At 57.1% G+C, this 19,985-nt stretch overlaps 3 protein-coding genes across 3 annotated transcripts; 1 reads left to right on the forward strand and 2 right to left on the reverse strand.

The window, feature by feature from the left end:
• Positions 1 to 2,869: 2,869 nt before the first annotated feature.
• Positions 2,870 to 3,538, forward strand: BESB_071570 (small nuclease; the record flags this gene model as incomplete). The annotated part of the gene is made up of 1 exon (XM_029365530.1): positions 2,870 to 3,538. One exon carries the CDS (start codon positions 2,870 to 2,872, stop codon positions 3,536 to 3,538), a length of 669 nt encoding a protein of 222 aa, XP_029218014.1.
• A 1,745-nt stretch (positions 3,539 to 5,283) lies between these two features.
• Positions 5,284 to 9,047, reverse strand: BESB_071580 (putative methyltransferase; the record flags this gene model as incomplete). Its single annotated transcript, XM_029365531.1, has 9 exons — positions 5,284 to 5,340; positions 5,801 to 5,856; positions 6,190 to 6,317; positions 6,656 to 6,717; positions 6,979 to 7,067; positions 7,392 to 7,505; positions 7,814 to 7,926; positions 8,288 to 8,325; positions 8,955 to 9,047. The coding sequence occupies 9 exons, from the start codon at positions 9,045 to 9,047 to the stop codon at positions 5,284 to 5,286; spliced, it is 750 nt and encodes a 249-aa protein (XP_029218015.1).
• A 4,309-nt stretch (positions 9,048 to 13,356) lies between these two features.
• BESB_071590 (AMP-binding enzyme domain-containing protein) lies at positions 13,357 to 17,327 on the reverse strand (the record flags this gene model as incomplete). The annotated part of the gene is made up of 4 exons (XM_029365532.1): positions 13,357 to 14,888; positions 15,479 to 15,775; positions 16,188 to 16,715; positions 17,291 to 17,327. The coding sequence occupies 4 exons, from the start codon at positions 17,325 to 17,327 to the stop codon at positions 13,357 to 13,359; spliced, it is 2,394 nt and encodes a 797-aa protein (XP_029218016.1).
• Positions 17,328 to 19,985: the final 2,658 nt, after the last annotated feature.

A 19,985-nucleotide genomic window follows, 5' to 3' on the forward strand; every position in this document is an offset into this window, starting at 1 on the left:
CCTGCCAGAAAACGGACGGACGGGGGGAGGGGGGGGGGGGGGGCAGATGACCACGTAACGCGAAACATTCAGCCGCCGAGTCGCCACGGCAAGACTGACAAGAAGCACGGCACCGAGCGCAGAGGAAGTCGCGGCGGGAAAAAACACACAGAGCGCGCGATTCTCTGTGCGCTAGCACCGTACAACGGATTGGAAAAAGAGAGAAAAGGAAAGTACAAGGCAGAATGGACTCGTCCTCCAAGGAGGAAGTCTACTATAAGTACTAAGGCAGCTAGGCCAGCGATTCCGAACTCGACGAAAGAAGAGAAATCCACGAGCACCCACGACGCGTGCGCCGTGGAAAGATAAACGCTAGACGGAAAACAAGCATACGCGAGACAAGCGATATTGTACAGGAGAAATTCAGTTAATTCTCTCCCTTGCTACTAACAGCGTTCTTCTTCCCGCTTGATGGGAAAGCTGATGTGCTGCCTGGTGTCTGTGCATGCGCGCGTGGGATGTCCGTCTCCCGGCTGGGTCGGTGAAGTCAACCCCGAGGACAGCTGCTTTTGGTAAGTTCTCTGCTCTAAAGGGATTTCTGCTTCGATAATCCTTGGTTCTCAGAATTATTACGTTTGCGCCTTCGTTCCGAGAGTAGTGAACTAGCTGGCTCCTCAATAAATGCTGCGCGAAAAACGAACCACAACGGGACGACAGGCACATCGAGCTTGACAGGATGACGACACTACCAGGTCAAGAGTCGTGCACGCCAGTTTGGCCCATGCACGTATCCAGACGGGCCTTTCTTTTGCAGAAAGGCCCTAGCTAAGAGGCGATACTGTCTTATTTCAAGGAGCCTGTGCGTCGAAGCGCCAGAAACTGGACACGAAGTGTGCCAGCGCATGAGTTCCTCTGTTGCGCCGCACGGCAACTGATGCTCTCCCGTTGTTCGTTCAATGCATCAAGTGCCAGAAAAGGACCTGCCTACGACAGCCCTGCGTCGCGTGACAGCGGCGTCTTGCGTACTCCCGGGAAGGCTCGCGACCTCGCTGGTCACCGGGTGCGTTCTCGCTGTTTTTACGCGTGTGAGGCATCACATCCTCTACAGGCAGATGTGGGCATTGAGAGATCCTCGAGGACGTTGATTGGTGGCATCCGACGTTAGCACCTTCTTTTCGGCACTGCCCTGACTCCCTCTACCCCCCATCTCAGCAGCAGGGCACTGCCGGGTCGGTGCTGCGTCTCTTTCTGGTGTTGATACCTGTTTAGGCCGGCAGGTGATTGCTTCGCACCATTTCACGCTTCACGAGGCCGATAGTCGAGTCATTCAACAAGGATCGTATCTGTAGCTGCTACTTCAGAAGCTGAACTATCGTGCGGAACCTGCGAAATCCAGAGCTACTGAAAGGAAAGGCAGGGACACCTTCGAAGCGCTTGCCCCGCCTGCCCCTCACGGAGCAGTGCCCAGGTTTTACCGCGTCAGTTTCGCACTGAACGCAAGGGAACTAGAGAAATCGTCTGGAGACAAAATAGTACTGTTCTTCTTTGGTTGGCTGGAGAACACTGAGGACACCCTCTGCTAGTGGCAGAGGTCAGTGCGCGACACGAGCGAACTTTTTCGACAAATACCAGCTCCTGTGCATACCCCACTCGACAGTGGAAAGCAGGGTGCACCCCCTAGAGGAGTTTCACTCTACGCTGTGACAGACAAAAGCTCGCTCACGAAAATTTCCCTGGGACGCAGGCATCAGGCCCAGCAACAACAAACGGGCTAGCCATCGACGTACACGTGACTTCGCCGTTTCGCCCGGTTTACCCCCGAGAAACCCACTCCTCCCCCCGAAAAGGGAGATGAACGAAACGAAGGAAAAAGGAAACATAGGAGTGGATCTTCCATGTGTTAATTCGCTCTGAAAACCCAGCCTCGGTGCTCACCGCCACAAGACGATCGTCGTCGTGTCTCCTCCGTCACGAAAAAACCGCGCCCATCGTTGTCCAGCCGTGAGTGTCCCTTTTTCAACCGGGAGGAGGCAATTTTCTGCTTTTCTTCAACCTAGAGGCAGTGAACCGAATTTTTCCAATGCCGTCTCGCATCTCTCTGCACATTGAAAAGGCTTCATTCAGTCTTTTGTGACTCCAAGGGCAGGGTGTGCTGTCAGCCTTTCCCGTATGGGCTGTCTACACCGCTGTCGCATGCGCATTCGCCGCAGCCAGGCATGACACGGGGTAGAAGAGGCGTCAACCGAATGACAGAGTTGTATTGTGCTGATCCCGACGCGGCTTTGGGGAGTTCTACCTTTGATACACTCCCTTTCCACGAGCCTTGCTCCCTAACGGTGACTGGCTGGCAGCTCGAAAGACGTGCTGCAGATCTGGTTCGGATGCGAGCGACGCCCAATTTAGGGGCAGCTTCGTCGCTTGGCGTGCCGCGTGGTGAGAGAAGAGAAGGCGGCGTGGTCATGGACGCCATCAACTTGTGTGTTTGAGAAACGACTTACTTGTCTAGAGTTTCCGCTGTCGGCTGAAGGCGCGTTTCTCGTTTCTGGTAACGGCCCTAGTGTCTATTCTGTGCGCGGCGCATGGATCGCCTGCGGCCACGAGCGGGTCTTCACTGACACATTAAGGAACGACCCCTCTTTCCGCGAACCCCGTTTTCCTGATTGCACCGCTGACGCAAGCGAGCGCATGGCGGCGGTTGTTGCTCGGCATTTTTGCGTGACAGATCGCCCCGCGATACCGGCAGGACGTGGACACAGACGCGCAGCTGGACTTTTCATCAAAACCATGTTCCGACGCAGATTCAACGAAGCTCCTCAGCTCAGCGCGTTCCTTCTTGCAACACGAGTGCATTTCAAACACTTCTCTTGCGTCTCCGTTTGGGAAGGCAGCCATGGAGCGTGAGTCAGTTTCCGGCGCTTTGCCTGCGCCCTCAGGCTTTATGACGGTACCAGGAGACGAAGCGGATCGCGTGGCTCCCCTTCGCACACAAGTTACGGTCACGGAAGACACGAGTGAGCTGGAAGATCCCATTGTTTGGATCGACTGCGAGATGACAGGGCTGGACCTGGAGACTGACCAGATTATCGAAATTGCGGTCGTCGTGACAGACGGCCAGTGCCGGCGTCGCGTGGCTGGGCCCAACCTCATCATTCACGCGAGCGACGAGCTCCTGGACGGCATGGATGAATGGTGCAGAAAAACACACGGACGCTCAGGCCTGACTGAAGCTTGCCGTAAGTCGGCCCTGACGGTGGCTGAGGCTGAGGATCTGATTCTCACGTTTGTCCAGAAGCACGTCCCAACTACGCGGATTGCGCCACTCGGTGGCAACAGCGTCCATGTGGACAGACAGTTTCTCCTGAAACAAATGCCAAGACTTGTCGCTCATCTCAGCTACCGCATCATCGACGTTTCGACCTTGAAGGAACTCGCGATGCGGTGGAAGCCAGAGTTGCCGCTTTTCAAAAAGAGCACAAACCACCGCGCACTCGAAGACATTCACGGAAGCATCGACGAACTGCTGTATTACCGCCAGCGTCTGATTCGACATTCAGAATGACGCCTATGCGTTTCAAAACCCCCTTCTCGAGCGTGTTCGGATCGCGCCTCTTTTTCCCTCTCCAGTATCGGTGGCGATACTCAACGGGAAATCTCGCAGTGCCCGCATTTGTCGTACCAGAAAATGCCCTGTACAGCACCACAGAGGGCCGCCCGTGTGGTAGGGTGTCGTTCTGGTCAGTGAAGGAACTTCGGTTCTTACTTAAGCCACGGCGAAGCAGGCCCCAAGGCAGCTGTCTGTCACCCGAACTCAGGCTGGCTGTCTTTCAAAATGTACAGATTCGAGAAAAACAACGCATGGCTGTATCCCACATGCGTCGGAATGATGCAAAATGGGCCAGCGTCTGCATAGTTCCGAGTTCGAGTCTACTTTAACGCTTTACGCTTTGTCTGCGGTAGTCGTGTTTGTTGTACGCGTAGAGTTTGGCAGCGTCGATACTATTAAACGCGGCACTGGACTCCACATCGCACTTTTCTACGTTCATGCCACGCGTGTAGCCGCAGGGAGAACCTAACGGTTGCCCAGTGTTTGTAGACAGCGTATACATGTCTTTGCCTCCCAGTTTACATACAGGTGGACGGGAGGAGGAGGGGACGGGGCGCCATGTCCACCCATATAATAAAAATGACCTGCCTTTTTTTTTTGTATGAATGTAGACGCGCTTCGTGGGAAGCAGACGCAGTGATCAGATGAGTTTGCCGGGGGTGCACAAAAGAGGTGTCACGAGGACTGTGAAGTCGTCGAGCGCATAGACTCGGGGGCTGCTGCGAATGCAGCGATACATGTGCGCTCCTGTTTGTAGCGTTTTGCGGCCGTCTTACGCCAGAGAATATATTTTCCAGTGCGCTTCTGGTGCAGTTGTGAGACTGCGGGAACTATTTTGTGCCGACAAAGCATGTGAAGACTGACAGACCGACGTTTTCATAAAAACTGAGAAACCACCAACCGAGCAACGCAGGAACTAGCTAGGAAGCCTGTACCAGGCAAATACCTGAACGTATATGCCATCTGCAACCTCTGGTGAACAACGCCAGAAATGAACAGGCCGAGCGAGACGTTCACACTCCTTTGATATTCCCAGCCCCTGACAGCCTAATTTCCCCAGTTTGCTGACGACGTACGCGGCTGCTCATGTGCGTATATAGATATATAGATATATAAATGTATATATATTTGTACGCGTGCATCAAGAGTCGGACTGAAGCTAAAGCACTTTCCGAGACGGTCCAGCGACGCGTCTGTTTGCTGGCTGAGACTAGGGAGCTACATGTGTAAGGCTTTCAGCGCCTGGCCAGCAGAGCGGCTTCGACGGGCGCAGACGGATACGGAAACTTTGGGGCCGTGCTTGCAGACGGACGGCGCGTGGTGGCCGCAAACCAAAAAGCAATTCACGTGAAGTAAGTCCACGGTCATAGAGAATACCTCCGGGCGGTCCCCACGTCCGGGTCTGTTGGGGAAATTCAGCTGCTAGCCGAAACTCCTCCCGTATGCAACTCACACATGCACATGCACGTCCATACCACGCGTACACGCAGGTGCGTCTTGAAGGGTGTTCCCTCTCGCCTCGCGGTTGCGACAGAGCTCTTCGGGCCCCAGCACCGGTCAAAATTCCCTGCGCCCGCTCTTCTGACAAAAAACGTGCTCTGAGTTGCCTCCGGCGAACCCAGAGAGAGCCTTTGTTCGTCTTCAAAAGACGCTCTCCCTCGCCCGTCGATGCTTCAGAATCAAAAAGTTCTCAACGTGCTTCAGTTGGTCAGAGCTGCGGTTGGGGCATGGTCCACAGCGCCTTGCGTTTCCTCGGCCTGAGACGCGAGAAACAGACACACAGCAGCGCCCGCAAACACACCAACCCGGTGCGACAGGCGAAGAGACAGACAATCGAGCCAATCTCACGTGAGGTGGTGCAGGTCTTCGAAAAGCTTTCTACAAACACTTGCGCGTGTCCTCGCTGCTGCTCTGATCGAGCCACGCTGTCTGCCAATGAAGACCGAGGCGACATGGCGCCTGGAACCTGTATTATGTGGCCACGAGCGCCACCAGACTGCCCCAGCCTCTCCCCGACTCGAGAAGAAGACACACCTGGAAGAATACGCAGAAAGCCCAAAAAGGCCGACTTCCCGCACTTGGGAGACGACCCTCACTGTTGATGCACACACTCGCGAAAGAACAGAAGCAGCTAGTGCGCAAAGAGGCTAGACAACACGACTTGCTGGCTCTGAGGAAGGACGCGAATATCAAGGCAATCACGATCTCCACACTTACCGCGTTTTTCTTACAGATGTACACGTAGTGAACGTTGTCTTTCTCGTCAATCGGCGCTGGACATACAGCCGCACACGTGGGAACACTGTCGAGTGGAGAGGCACGTTGAATCGATACCCGTGTGCGCCCTCAGGGAACTCGAAAAGGCAGATGTACATTACGTATTGATATTTTGAAGGAAACAGTGGGGAGGGGGAGGGGGGGGGGGGGTATGAATCTTCTTTCGTACCCGTGCTCCCCCAAGCACGCCGAGCGGCTTCATTCCAAGTGCCCGCATGTGGCTATAATCGCTCGGCACTGCAGGAGAGTCGCAACGGAAACCAAACGTTTTATGTAGACCTTGCCACTCTCGCAGCCTGCGCTGCTCCTTGACAGACTTCCCGCCCTACCTTGCACGTTGAGACTCGGCTTCTGGATAGTCTTCATCGTGACCGTCCAGTTGTATTCGTCCCTCTGCAAGTGCGAGAGGCGAAAGTTCGGTTGGCCGTAAGACACAACAATATACACACCACCAGGCCTGTTCGCAAAGAGAGGAAAAATCAAGGTGAGGCCGCCTGGGATCACAGCTGCCACTGCGGCGAGTCGTCATCCTACGCACCTTTGGCCGACAGCTGCGCCTTCCCTCTGGACCACGCCAAACGAGCTGGAGCACGCATCCTTGCCAAATCGCAAGCTAAATTCGAGACGAAGCAGCTCGTCCTGACGGAAGCCTTCGGCCATAGCACTGCGAAAGCCCAAGTGTACGTACAACCCAACTATGTACAAGGGCCTCTCTCCCCCCTTCCCCCCCCCCCTCGCAGGAGGAGTGAGAGGATGTGCGTGCATGTTGCACGCAACTGCTTGTTTTTCACTTACACTAGAACGCGGCTGACTTCCCGCAGCATCTTGGCGACGTTGTCGAACGAATTGTCCCCACACTGAAAAAGCAAAGGTGGCAGAAAGAAGGCGTCACAAATATTAACGAAAAGGCCCTCCCGATCCTCGCATCTATAGCGGAGGGACTGCCGATGGCGCAACGACAGCTCGGATTACACACAGAAGAGGTGTTCTTGACCGCCTCATTGTCTCCCCTGTACACCGCACCCACTGGCACTGAGTAACGGAAGGGAATACGGCAATAAGGCCGCTGTTTCCTCGCGGAAGGCACACCTGCGGGCCAAAGGAAAGCGCGGACTTACGAGCACACAGTCCATGGTGCCCTTGTCGAAGACGAGATTGAACTCGTGGTTTCCCAGCTGACTCATGTCCAACGCGTTCATCTGCAGGACTGGCAATCGAAGATACATTCAAGCGCGTAAACCTCATTCAAAAAACGCAGGGATCCACCCCCTGCACAATACCTCGCTCGAACTCAAGGCACGCACTTTTCAGCACCAACGATACGGCGAGGCCATGCGATCGTCTACGCTTCCATAGGTTATGCGCACAGAGACGACAGATGAGCTTTCCGCGCTTCCCGTCTTGACTAGCATAACGCTGCGGCAATACGGTGTGACGGGAACCGCCAGAAAGTTGATCCAAGAAAGAGCGCCTGCATCCTCTCCGTGCGTGTTCCCGCGCCTCGGCTCTCTCAAAGCTGCGGTGTACGTACACGTCATTTCCTCCTTGTCCGCGCATCTCCGCTGCATGTTGGTGATGCAGACGCTCGAGTAGTCAACATTGACGATGCTCTTGTACCCTTCTGCGTACATCTCTTCGCTGACTCCTGAGACGAACACCCATTCACAGCTTCTCTTCCCTCGTAGGCCGGCGCGTCGTGGCTTCTGCGGCTTTGAGACCACGCAACGACGTCGAGGGACATAGGTTCCAAAAACGAAAGAAGTCTCGCGAAGTGAGCTCGCGGTGCGGCGGTAGTTGCGAAAGCAAAGCACGCTCCAGACAAGCTGGCTCTCTGGGGCAAAGGGCAGAGCCGAACACGCGGAAACGGATTTGTCAATACGAATCTACACAGTACGACTCAAACACACGCAGACTCGCTTTTGTTTCAAGCATTTCCATGTACAGTCGACGTACGCGAAGTGCCGCAGCCCAGAACGAGGATCTTCCATGACGGCTCGATGCCAACCTCCAGAAAAATCGGCTTCAGCCCCGCGTATCTCTGAAACCAGTCGAAGGGCTCCGCATCCCTACAAAAACAAAGAAGACAAACACACTCGTACACACGCCGCATATATGGTTAGACCAAAACGCATAAAGCCACCAACATAAAGACAGACACCACTACATATCCAGACATATATATATATATATATCTAACTGCAGAATCTCGACTAAAATAAATGCGACACATAGATCGATCCAGATAACCTACGGGTGAGCCTGCAGACCTGCGTAGAGACGTAGAGACACTTTTGAACCGAGGCTCAACTGAAGGCTTTCGCAGTTGCTTTTTGCTCCAGAAACACCACCCCGAATACTCCTTCACAGCGGCGCGCACCCCACGAGGTAAAAGATATCCGCGACGTATGGCGCACACCCGAGCCTCACCTCCTGTACCGCTCGTCCCAGTAATCCACCTTGCCGTACTGTAGACGAAAAGACAAACAGCACCACGGAAAAGAGAAAGCTCTAAAACTCGCCCGCCAGTTATGCCCGAACAGTCATCGCCAGCGTTGAGACCATTCACACCAACAAACTCATTTACACATATACAGATACATACATTTTTTTTCTGAACCTGAGTACACATTCGGACCCGTCACTGCGCTGCTTGTGTCAACCGTTAGGTCTACACGCATGTGTAGGGGTCCGAAGGGTGCTCTGAGGCGCAAATGGACAGTCCGGTGTGGGTCGCACGTCCGCAGACGCGCAGGGAAACGGAATTCTGGAGATGAGTGACACACGGCTCGTGCGTGGGCAGGCCTGCAGCTCGATGTCTTCTCCAGGCTTTAGAGCCTCCCGCTTTGAGACAACCCGGCAACAGGACTCTGAGTGGAAATCGATGCGCCAGACATACGAGTGCTTTCGTGCGTGCATGCCAAAAAGGCATTCGCGCCTCAAGCTACTGATGCGGAGCGAAAGAGGCTACGCGCGCACACAGGAATCCAACGCAGTGGCACCTCCCCCCCCCCCCCCACCCCAGCTAGGCAACACTTGGACGTCGATTTTCCAGAGCTCTTAAGAGGTCTTCCGCGTCGAGCAACGCAGAACGCACGTCGTGAAACCGGAGAAATGCTTGTGGGACTTCAGGTGACAAGGCTGGGTGCCCAACGGTGGCGAGTACCGCCGCGGGGGAGCGGATTTCCATGGTCTCAATAAGTGCGAGCTTTTGGTGGGGGCATTCGCACCTGCCCAGGAGGAGCGAGGCAGAGGCAAGAAGAGTGAACCATAAGTGCATCGAAGCCCCCAAGAAATGACGCACGTGACTCGAGAGTTGCGTGGAAAACCGGGAAATAATACACAGACCGTGCCTGCAGGCGAATGAGATCTCCAGCGCTTCAGGCGTCTTTAAATCCAGAGCTGATCTGTCACGAGCTGGGTAGCGCTTCTGCGGTTTTTCCCGCAGCGAACCGGGTTTCCGGTCATTCCGCGTGCAAGGCCATGTCTCCCTCCCTACAGGCACCAGAGGCGCAAGCCCAGAACTGCGAATTCACACTTGCGTTGACGATGTGATGGTGTCAGAGGAAAAGAGTCTCCTTACAGCCGTCATCTTCGCTACAGAAGAGAGAAATCCGCGCGCACGGCCTGGTCACCGAATGCTCAAGGGCTCTGGAAGCGCAGCCTAGTCGCCCCTGTGTCGGTCGCAAGTGAGGAAGACGGCAGCTCGCTGGCGTTGTTGCAGAGAATGCGTCCCGTCGGAAGAGAAGTCGGAGGACGTGTGACTCTCGGAAACACCTACAGAGACACACACGGATACGCATGCGCAGACGGCTGGACTCGGAAAAACGTGCACACTCACGACGCTACGGACTCAGGACAAACACAGTTTCGAGACGGCGCGCGCCGGCCAGCATGCCAAATGACGCTCTGAATGTAAAAAGCAACCAGCCGCAAGTCGCCGGGCACGCTTCGTAGGTGGCGCAGAAGCGCCGAAAGCCGGCGAGAAAACTAGTATAAATGGCGGCGGTAAGTGGACACCGAGCTTGCCTCCTGCGCACAGCACTCTGTATGTACACCGTGTGCTTCAGAGCGATGCTTTATAGAACAAATAGAAAATCCGAAAGAGTTACGCCAGAAATGAACTGGCAGACGGAAGGGCGACACAGCAAAGATGCTGGAGGGCGGAAAGACGCACGCGCTTGTCTTCTTTCCCGGTCGGGGAACCAGCAGACTGGCGCGGAACGTTCCTGGGAATGCTGAAGATACGCATTCTGGCGAGTTTCTGTGTCTTTGCATCTCTGGCTTACCGTGCACGACACTTAAGCACCGTCTGGCGCGTCCATTTCACACCTTCGTGCCAGAGATGCACATGCCGGTCTACACGCGTGGCGAATCATGCGCACACCTGGGGGCAGTGCACACTCCAAAAAGAGTAGTTGTCCACGCGTACCACCAAAAAAAGCTTGGGAAACTCACTGAAAAAACACGTTGACGATAGCGGTGGACCACCAATATCTTCTCCGTGCCCCGAGATGCAAGAGAAGCAGGAGCAGGAAGATGGCAGAGAAACCACGGGAGAAGGCGAGTGAAAAGACACTTGAGCGCGGTGCACCCCGCGCGCTTTCATACGATGGACGACGGATAGATGGTGGTGTGCCAATCGACGGACGGCCAAACTGAAGGGAAGAGCTCTCGCGCGTAGAATCCTTTGAGGCAATAGCAAAAGAGGAACCAGACGGGCAGTCTTGCATCTGTCGAGCGCCGCTGAAATCGCGAAAAGAAGGCAGCCCGTCAAGGGGCGAGAACCCGCAACTACAGACCGGTGTCCACGTTGGTGCAAGGCACACCGGGTCCGCGCGGTACGGAGTGGCTTCACAATTCTCTAGCTGGTTCGACTGCGTATCTGGGTTGCCGCTCAATCGATCTTGCTTCCTTGCGCAGTGCCAACACATGATCTGACAACGAGACTCACCACACCAGTTCAACTTGTATTCGATCGACGCCGTTCTGTCCGGCGTGCACCCTTCCGCGCCCTGTGACCTTACTCGCCGGGTTCGTTACGTTTTCTGCTAGAAGCAGCTCTGCAGAGCCCGCCAAATAGATCGCAGCGTGCGGGAGCCTGTGAGCGCAGAGGGAAGGGCAGTGCTCATACTTTCTTTCCTGCCCACGTGAGGCCCCGAAGGTGCCTTCAAAAACCGAGTGAACAGAGTCCGCTGGGAGAGTGCCACGTTTGAGTAACTGAACCAAAACGAGCGATCTCATCAAACTTCGTGCGACACGGTGGAGAGCAAGCCCAAACAGAAGTTTAGACAGGCGGATCTGAAGATCTGCACAGCCCTAGTTCTGTAACGGTATCGTCGCCGGGCTGGCACGTCCTGCCCTATGGGATCTGGATGCCAAAGAAATGCCACTTTTTCGATGTCTGGCCTCCGCAACCCGGATGTGGCGGCCTGGATTACAGCTCGAGCTTTACTCTCAGAGGAGCTTTGGCACATTCTCTGCATTCGCCGCTACAGAGGTTGAGGGCCTGTGGGCCTGTGTAACCTCTTCGGCGCTGCAGAACTCCTCTTTGCCAAGCCGCCGCCGTTTGTTGTCTCAGTGTTTTCGAGACACGCCTCAGCCTGCGACACCTAGTGCACGACGAGAACAACTGTCTGTCGCGGTGGAGACATCAACGATATTTCGATACGGAGCGTATCCTCACCATCGTGCCTTCTGCCGCAAAGCTGCGTAGTTTCCTTCTGCCACACGCGCCCCCGAGAGAGCGGATGGCTTGAGCTGTACCAGTGAAAAAACGCCGCGAGCGGATGGAAAGATCCACAACCATCTCTGCACTCGTTTGAGTCCGCCCTGCCTCACGCACAACCCTCCCTCCTAAAAACAGGAGAAGCGCACAACCCGTCGGCCACGTCGGTGCGCAGCTTGAGTTCTGATCAGGTCACTGACACTCTTTATTGACTCAGCCTTGACCTGTCGCACCCTGCAGAAAACTGTTGATGCAACTTTTCGCACGCACGTGTCGCTGACGCTCCCGATTCGTGTGTGTGCCGTTAGGAAAACGCCGATTTCGCGCCCCCAGGAAGGCGGCGCCTATCGATCGAATCTTTGACACACGAGGCCGCCTATACCAAGACACTCCCAACACCGGACGACCCTGCGCGTGTTTTCGTCAAGCAACTCCATTCAAATGCGGAAAGTGTCACTCCTCTGTTCAGTGTCTGTAATCCAACGGCACACACTCGAACCGACTCCGTATCGGCTCGCCGTAGCTGACGCGCCAGTCCCTACTCCGCTCTGTAGAGCTACGCACCCGGGGTTCTACAGGGGGGCAGCACATCTTAGTCTGATGGCAGCTGCCATGGCATAAAAAAAAGAAAGCACACAACCAGTGTTGTGCTGATTAGGTATCTGTGACCAGGCGTCTAGCTGGGGCAGTGTCTCCACCAGTGAGACTAAAGTTTGACGGTGCCGATCCCGACGCAGCTGCTTGGATCCGCAGCAAAAAAGCGTGCCCGGGGCCAGAATAAAAGAGAACCTTTGACTATTCTGCCTGTTCTGTGGCCCTCGTGGATACCGGGGGGTTGGGGGGAGGCAAACGAGAGCTCGCGTCGCCACTAGTGTAGTTTCAAAGCATGAAGCGCAGTTCAGCGTCACTCCCCTGCCGCTGCAGCCAAGCCCGCGGCATCCAAAACCGAATCCACAGAAACGACGGAACTCACGTTAACAGGAGAAACAGACATGCCGGAAACACTCCGAACTGAACTACAATGCCACAGAGAAATCGGAAAAGCACGGACCTCCCGAAGCAGACGAAGGAAGCGCGCCGCAGAACGGGCGCCCGCACGTACTCCGTTTTTATACACTTGGTCATGTCCCTGCAGACACAGACGGAACCTCACACGAATATTCACATAAATGTCCCCCATAAGCTTGCACCTCATCACCCGATGTATGAGCCTGCGCGTCTTTTGCACTAGATTTTTGTCAGCCTCCTGATACAAAGCGTCGCGTGAAAAGTAGATTGAAAGGAAACGCGACTTTGTGCTCTTCCTTCTTGAAGTTTTCCTGCGGGCCTTGGCCGGAGCGAGACACTCGATGCAGCTGCCGCTGTGCCCCCTCTCCCCGACAGGCACGCCCTGCATCAAGTCTCCTCTCTGCACCAGTTTGCAGGCGAAGGCGACTCTGTTTTGCAACGACGTTGGCACAGAAACGAGGATGCAACCCACCTCTCGCACGAAGCGGCGTCCCAGCAGACGCGTCAGGGGCTGTCTCATTCTTTAAACGAAAACGAGTGTGAGACTTCCTTTCTGCGTGACCTGCTGGCCGCTTTCGCTTAAACGCGTCTACGCACCGGCGGAAATCCCGTTCCCAGAAAATCGCCTTCACGACTCGTCGCGAAGCATATGCAGCCCCTGCGCCGCGGCGCTCGCGCGTGGCGCCGTGCTGGCGAGCGGCTTTTTCCGCTCGCCAGGAAGCGGCTTTTTCCTCAGTTGGAGGCGTTTGGCGTCAACCGCTGCTTACGCACCCTCCCTGAGTTCTTCGTACAGCTTGTTCATGTTGTCCCTGTATTTCCGGGTCATCACGGCGCGTTTGATTTTGAAGGTGGGGGTGAGCATGCTGTTGTCAGGCGTCCAGACGTCGACTGTCAGGTACACGTTTTTCACTTTTTCGAATCCGAGGAGATTCGCGTCCGCCGCGAGGCGAGCCAGGTCGTCGAGGATCTCCTTGCGCAGCGCGGGGTCGCGCAGGACCGGCGCGAGGGCCTCGTCCGAGACGGGCGCCGCGGCGGCGGCGGGTTGGGGCTCCGCGCCCTCGTCGCCGCGCCGTTTGGCCGCCCAGGCCATCACAGCGCTCCGGTTTGGCACGACGACGGCCACGGGGTAGGACTGGAAGTCGTAGCCATGCACGAAAATGTTGTCGACGTACTTGCTGCGGCCGTAGATGCTTTCGAGTTTCTCGGTCTGCAGGTACTCGCCCTGCGCGAGCTTGATCAGACTCTTCTTTCGGTCGATTATCTTCATGCTGCCGTTAGGCTGGATCTCGACGATGTCGCCGGTCGCGAGCCAGCGCTCGCGCCACGCTGCGCCCGCCCCGCCGCCGGAGCCGCCGCTGGCCGCATCGTCCCAGACGAACGCCTCCGCCGTCATGTCCTTCTGCCGGAAGTAGCCCTCAAACACGTTCTCGCCGCGCACCAGCAACTCGCCCTGGGGGCGCTCAGACCGCGTCGCGTCGTACTGCTCCCACGACCGCAGCTTCATCTCCATCACCGAGTTGGGGCCACCTGCGTTGTCTAGAAGGCCGTCGCCTGTGCGCGCCTGCCAGCAGCCTGCGCCTGAAGTCTCCGTCATGCCCCAGCCCTGAATGAAGCTCGTCGCGAGGTACGCCTCAAGCTTCTCCTGAACGTCGGGATTCAGCTTGCCGCCCCCCGAGAGCAGAAAGCGAATCCGACCCGCCTGCCCAAACAGCCGCGTCTGCAAAGTCGTCGAGGCCCCCAGCAGGCGATCGTACCAGAAGTTGCGCAGCGGTGGAGATGCCGGCAAGGCGCCTCCGCACGCAGAGAGCGCGCCGTCAACCGACTTGCAGGCGAGACTCGTCGAAGAGAACTTGCTGGCCGAAACCGAACTGCTGCCTGCGGCCGCGACGCCCCCCTGCGCCGACGCGAGGAAGGCTCGCCGCGCCTGGAGCTTGCGGTTGATCGCGAAGTTCAGCACCGCGCGCTTGTAGAAGGGCAGCTGCTGCATCTGCGACTCGATGCTGTCGAGAAGAACGGCCGCGACGCGCGGCACCATGATCAGACACGAGGGATTCGCGTACCGCCAGTCGTCGGCGAGCAACTCCTTCTTGCGGGAGAAATACGCCACTGAGGCGCCGAAGCCGTATGCTACGTACTCCACCATCCGCTCAAACACGTGCGACAGAGGAAGCAACGCAAAGTGCAGAAAGTCGTCGTCCAGCTGCAACGTGTAGTCGTTGATCAACAGACACCCCTGGATCTCCCGCACAAAGTTGCGATTTGACATCATCACACCCTTGGGATTCCCCGTCGTGCCTGCAGAGACAAAAGGAGACCCACCTCAACAGAGAAAGCAACTCACCCCTACGGCGGAAAAGAAGAGAGAGAATGTCCTCAACACACCCACGCAGCACGTGGGGGAGAGACACACTTCACAGTCAGATACTCCACGCAACTACGAGGGAGGCGCACCATCGTTTACGATGGCGTACCCGCGAGGGACACCTCCTCGCCATCGAGACGAAGCATTCTGGGGTCTCCACGCAAGCTCTTTGCAAGCGATTTCACTGAATAAAACCTCATTTCTCTCCGTTCAACACGCGCATCTTCGGTTCCTCGTATCCGCGACAACGGCGCTATGCAATCGCGTTACTTCTCTGTGCCTCTGCTCGCCCGCCCTTTCTCTCCATGCAAGCCTACGGCTTCGAGTCAGCGGCAATGCAAGCGCGTCTGCGTGGACACACTCTCCCTTTGGATTTTTTACACACTCTTTGACAGCAACATAGGATCACAAAGCAAACTATTTATCTCAAGACATGACGCTCAAGACGACACACCAGTCCACACTCACACATAGGCACAAATACACCCTATAGCGAAAAAAATTAACTTGGAGCGCCTCTTACCGGAGGTGTAGACGATGGTGAAGATGCGCTCGGGGTCTTGCTGGAGGATGGGCGGGAGGTACGCCTTTCTGCCTTTTTCGATGATGTCTTCAAAGTCGAAAACTTGCAGGCCCTTGCCGCGCAGGTCTTCCACCAACTTGAGAAACGCCGCGTTTTCCTCCGTGTTCTTTTCCCTCTCGAGACGCGCGAGCTCCTCCGCCAAATCCACAAGAATCAAACCCTTCAGCACAGGGAGCTCCGGCTGCAGACCGCTGAGCACCTTCAGCTGACCGACGTCGGTAACTAGCGTCGAGACGCCTGAGAGAAGAACCGAAACGAGACTTCACATAAACCCAGGCGGCAAAAGGCCCTCGGCACTCTAACGTGAAACGCGCATGTGCCTCCTCTCCCCCCCCTCACGAGAACCGCGCATGTAGCCTTCGCGCCCTGCAGCCTTTCTCGGATCCGGCCCCGTTCTCTGCCGGCGGCTGGACTCTGGAGCCCTGTCTCTCCCGAACCCTGCACCCTGAGACGCACACGCGCGCTCCCTCCCCGAGGGGCGCGCCGTACGCGGCTAAGGCTGCGTAGGACTGCAGCGGCCTCGAGTCACGCTTCCCAGTTCACTCGCTGCCGGCAAACGCGCTCTGTGACGCAGACACTCTGAAGCTCCCTCCCCCCCCTCCCACCCCTCCCCCTCTCTCCGCCGGTAGTTCAGTTGCAGGATTCTCACGCGCTTCGCCGAGGATCGCCTTCATATGGTCGGGAGGGAAGGTGTAGTGGAGGGTGACGGAGGTGAGTGGCGGGTAGGCGCCGGTGCCGAGGTCTGCGATGATCCACTCTCTGCGGCTGTGGAGCAGAATGCCGACGTTTGCGAACTTGCCGCCGTTCCGCGCTTCGTCCGGAAAGGTCTCCACGGAGATCACGCCCTCTTTGAGCAGCTGGCTGAGCCCCGAGCCGAAGAGACGCGCCTTCTCGTCGGCTTCCTCGAAAGTCCAGTAGACGAACGCCTTGTCCTCCGGCGAGGGTCGCACGCCCATGCAGCGCGCCTGACCTCCCGCGACGCTCTTGCCCACGCGGAAGACGCCGTAGACGGACTCCCACCAACCCGCGCGCGGCGGACTCGCCCCAGCGGGGAAGTCCGCGCCGCCCGACGGCGTCAAATCCAGCGTCGTCACGTATGCGCCTGACGGCTCCAACGGCTCCGGCGCGGTCGCCTCTTCGTACTTGGGCGAGCGCCAAATGGCGCTTTCCCCCGGCCCTGAGCCACAGGCAGCGACGCGACACTCAGGAGTAAATCCCAAACACGCGCGACAGCGAATAATGGGAACATGGAACACAAAGGCAGACGCGAGCCGCGCGAAGAACAGAGAGACGAGCGTGGCGCAACATGGCGGGAAACAAAGGCAGATCCGAGAGGGGGGGAAAAGAAAGAAACTGACGGAGAGTGACACTGCGGCGAAACCAGAGAGAGACTCTACGACCTGTCGAGCCCGATCATTCCGAGACAGAGGGAATCGACACACACGCGAAAACACCGGCATTGAAGGTCGCCTACGTCGAGACCAAGGAGCCGCACACACCCACGCTAATTCATGCTCTGCACGTCCCAAGAGCGCACAGGGTTATCGTAGCGCGCAAATTCCTAGAAGACAACGTACGCCCTCCCGCCACCTGATGCACACGATCCTGCCACAGACGCACATATATATATTTTACATTTATGTGTGTGCATCTAAATGTGTACTGTGTGTAGATGGAAGCACGTGAGTGTGTGTCAATACGCGGGGAGATCTGCATTTCGGCGCTCGTTGGATGGGGCAGCATGGAGCTTACGGGAAAGACCGACGGGGTAGGCGTAATGCAGCGCCATGTCGTGAACGCAGGCGAGACTGTGGAAAATGCAGATACCGCGGCAAAAACGCCCTCCCCTTTGCTTCCGCAGAATCTCAACACCAACCCCCTGCTACAAAACCCGACGCGCGTGACACAGGCAACAAGAGGAGGGAGGCCGCAATACCGTTCGTCATCAGCCAATGCCACCTGATTTCGCCTGAAGAGTATCGGCGAAATATACGAAGGAAGGGGGGAGAGAGAGCGAGACAGGGGGAAAACACAGACCCCTGAGGTCCGCGGGGAAGTTTCTCGCGAAGAAACGCGCGTGTATAGCGACCTGGCGGCTCCAGCGCTCGCGGCTGCTCAGTAGGCGCGCGAAGGAGCGGCCAGGGCGCTGTGACCTTCACGCGAGCGAATACGGAAGACACCCCAGTGTGCCGAGCAGCGCCGCCCGCGAACTGGAGAAATCGGGAACAGGAAGGCAGCAGAAGGCGCAAAGCACGACTGTCCGCGTGCGCAGTTGCGAAACGATTGCCGTCGTGGCGGGGGATGGGGATGGTGGGGTGTATGTACGAGAAAGAGACGCGGTTTCTGCTGCAGCAGACCGGCGAGAAAAGGATGCGCCGGAGGAGAAGACAAAGTCAGTTCCCTGTTTTCCAGCGAAGGAAAGAGAAACGACACGTGGAGGAACGCGGGAGCCGGCAAAAGTGACCTGCTGGGACGCCGCGCGCGAGTGTCACGGCAGGATCGGGCGGCGTTTCCCCTGCCTTTCTCTGCGGATGCCGACGGAAAAGATCGCAGGCGATGCGGAGACAGAAGCTGTCGGGGACGGCCGAGAGAAAAAACCACAGTTCAGAAAGCTCGAGCCGCGTAGACAGTTTCTCCGAATGTACTGCAGAGGAGCCACTGCCGCGCGATCCCCCCAAGACGATCTGGGGCGCGCCGCCTCACTGGCTGCGTTCCTTCCTCGTTGGAAAGAAAGGTGCCTGGCGACCGGCGGGAAAAGCGCGTCTGCGCGTCGAGACAGACCAGCCTATCTGCGCCAAAAGAAATGAAAGACGTGAAAACAAGCGGGGGCCGCCGGCGTCGACGTCCGCACGAGACAGAGGGGAGAAACAAGAACTGGAGAGCCGCGAGCGGGACAGAGGCTCTCTCGAGGCGCTGCAGACGTCGGTGTACGTACACAGGAAAAACGATTCTCGAAAACGACTGGGAAAAGAAGCGCTTCGCAGCCCAAAAGAGTGCGAGACCGTGCCCCCGTCGTCCTCTGAAACCAGCTGTTCTCTCCTTGGGAAAAGTCACTGACGCGTTGCGAGAGCGACGCTCGGAGGCTGCCTGCGGAGACAGAAAGAACGCTACGTTGCGTGCGTAGCGGCGGCCGGCCTCGCCCGCCCCCCGAGCCCCAGCCTTCGCGCGCAGCTTCTGCGCGAAAAATCGCACACAAAATGTGAGTTGATGTCCCAAACGCAAGAAAACGCCCCTCCAGCTGAAAAGCACGGGTTAGACCTCCGCCGAAAACGACACTTCCGCAGATCGGTTTCTGCGCCGCCCTCGCCGCTCTGCAGCCTTCGTACCGCCGCGCGATTCTACTCGACATACTCGCCAGCGCCGCCAACCGCTGACCTGGCCCCCCTACGCGGCCTCCCTACGCGTTTTTCGAACTCGTTTGCGCGGCCTCTCGCCTCACGGCAAAAGAGCCACGCCGAGCGCTTCTCGCGCGCACACTCGCGCGCTCCAGGGGGACGCTGTGTGTAGTTCTAACTTAAACTTTTAAACCAACCGCAGCGACTGAGAAGAGACGTCCGCGGCGGAGGCTCTCCGCCTGCCGCCGCGGCGCTGGCGAAACTTGAAGACATCCGCTCCCGCCAGGATTCTAGAAAGGAGCCTCTTACGCAATGCTGAGCTGCGGCTATCGCCCAGAATTTTCACTGAAAATGAGACTCTCGAGGGCGAGTGGCGGGCCTTCAGCCGCGCGACGTTCGCGAGAGAGAAGAAAAAGGCCGCGCGAGTGACCCGCGGCCGTGAGTGGTTTCTGCGCGTGATCGCGTCGCCGCATGCCCAGCCGCGCGCACCGCTGACGTCAACGCGCGACGCAGAGGAGGGACATGCGAAAAAGGTGAAAAATCACGCAGAAAAGCCGCGAAAATCAGCACTCGAGAAAGAAGCAGACCTCAGCGCCCGCGCCTGAAAGCGGACATGCTCGCGACACCCAACATGCGCATGTGAAGCTACGTGAAGCGGAGTGCCGCGGGGCCCTCACGGCGGCTTTTCCACACTTCTCACCGATTCCCTCGAGAGTCCTGCTCACGTAGAAATACCCAGGGCTTTTGCTCGCCGTCTTTCTTCTGCTTGCGCCGCCTGTCCTCTCTTTTTCGGCAGACGGTTCTCCAGCCGCGAAGCACGCACACGCCCGGCTGAGAGACGGCAGCACCCGCCCGCAGTCGCTTGACATCGTCACGATTCTTTCCTCTCCTCTTCTCTTCCCGGGTTCCTCCTGGCACCTCGCTACGCATTCCATTTTCGTTCGCACCTGCTCCATCAAAGACAAACAGAATCCATGTACGTTTTCTGCGTCACAGAGGCAGCATGCCCTCTCGCTGGATCTCTCTCTGTCCTCTGAGGTCCTCGCCTACACATCTCGTCGTTCCTCACGACTCATCTCTGCCGTTTGCTTTTCCTCTTACTTCCTACCCGC

This window comes from Besnoitia besnoiti (genome assembly GCF_002563875.1).
Source record: "Besnoitia besnoiti strain Bb-Ger1 chromosome Unknown contig00007, whole genome shotgun sequence".
In the NCBI taxonomy this organism is placed as follows: Eukaryota; Apicomplexa; class Conoidasida; order Eucoccidiorida; family Sarcocystidae; genus Besnoitia; species Besnoitia besnoiti.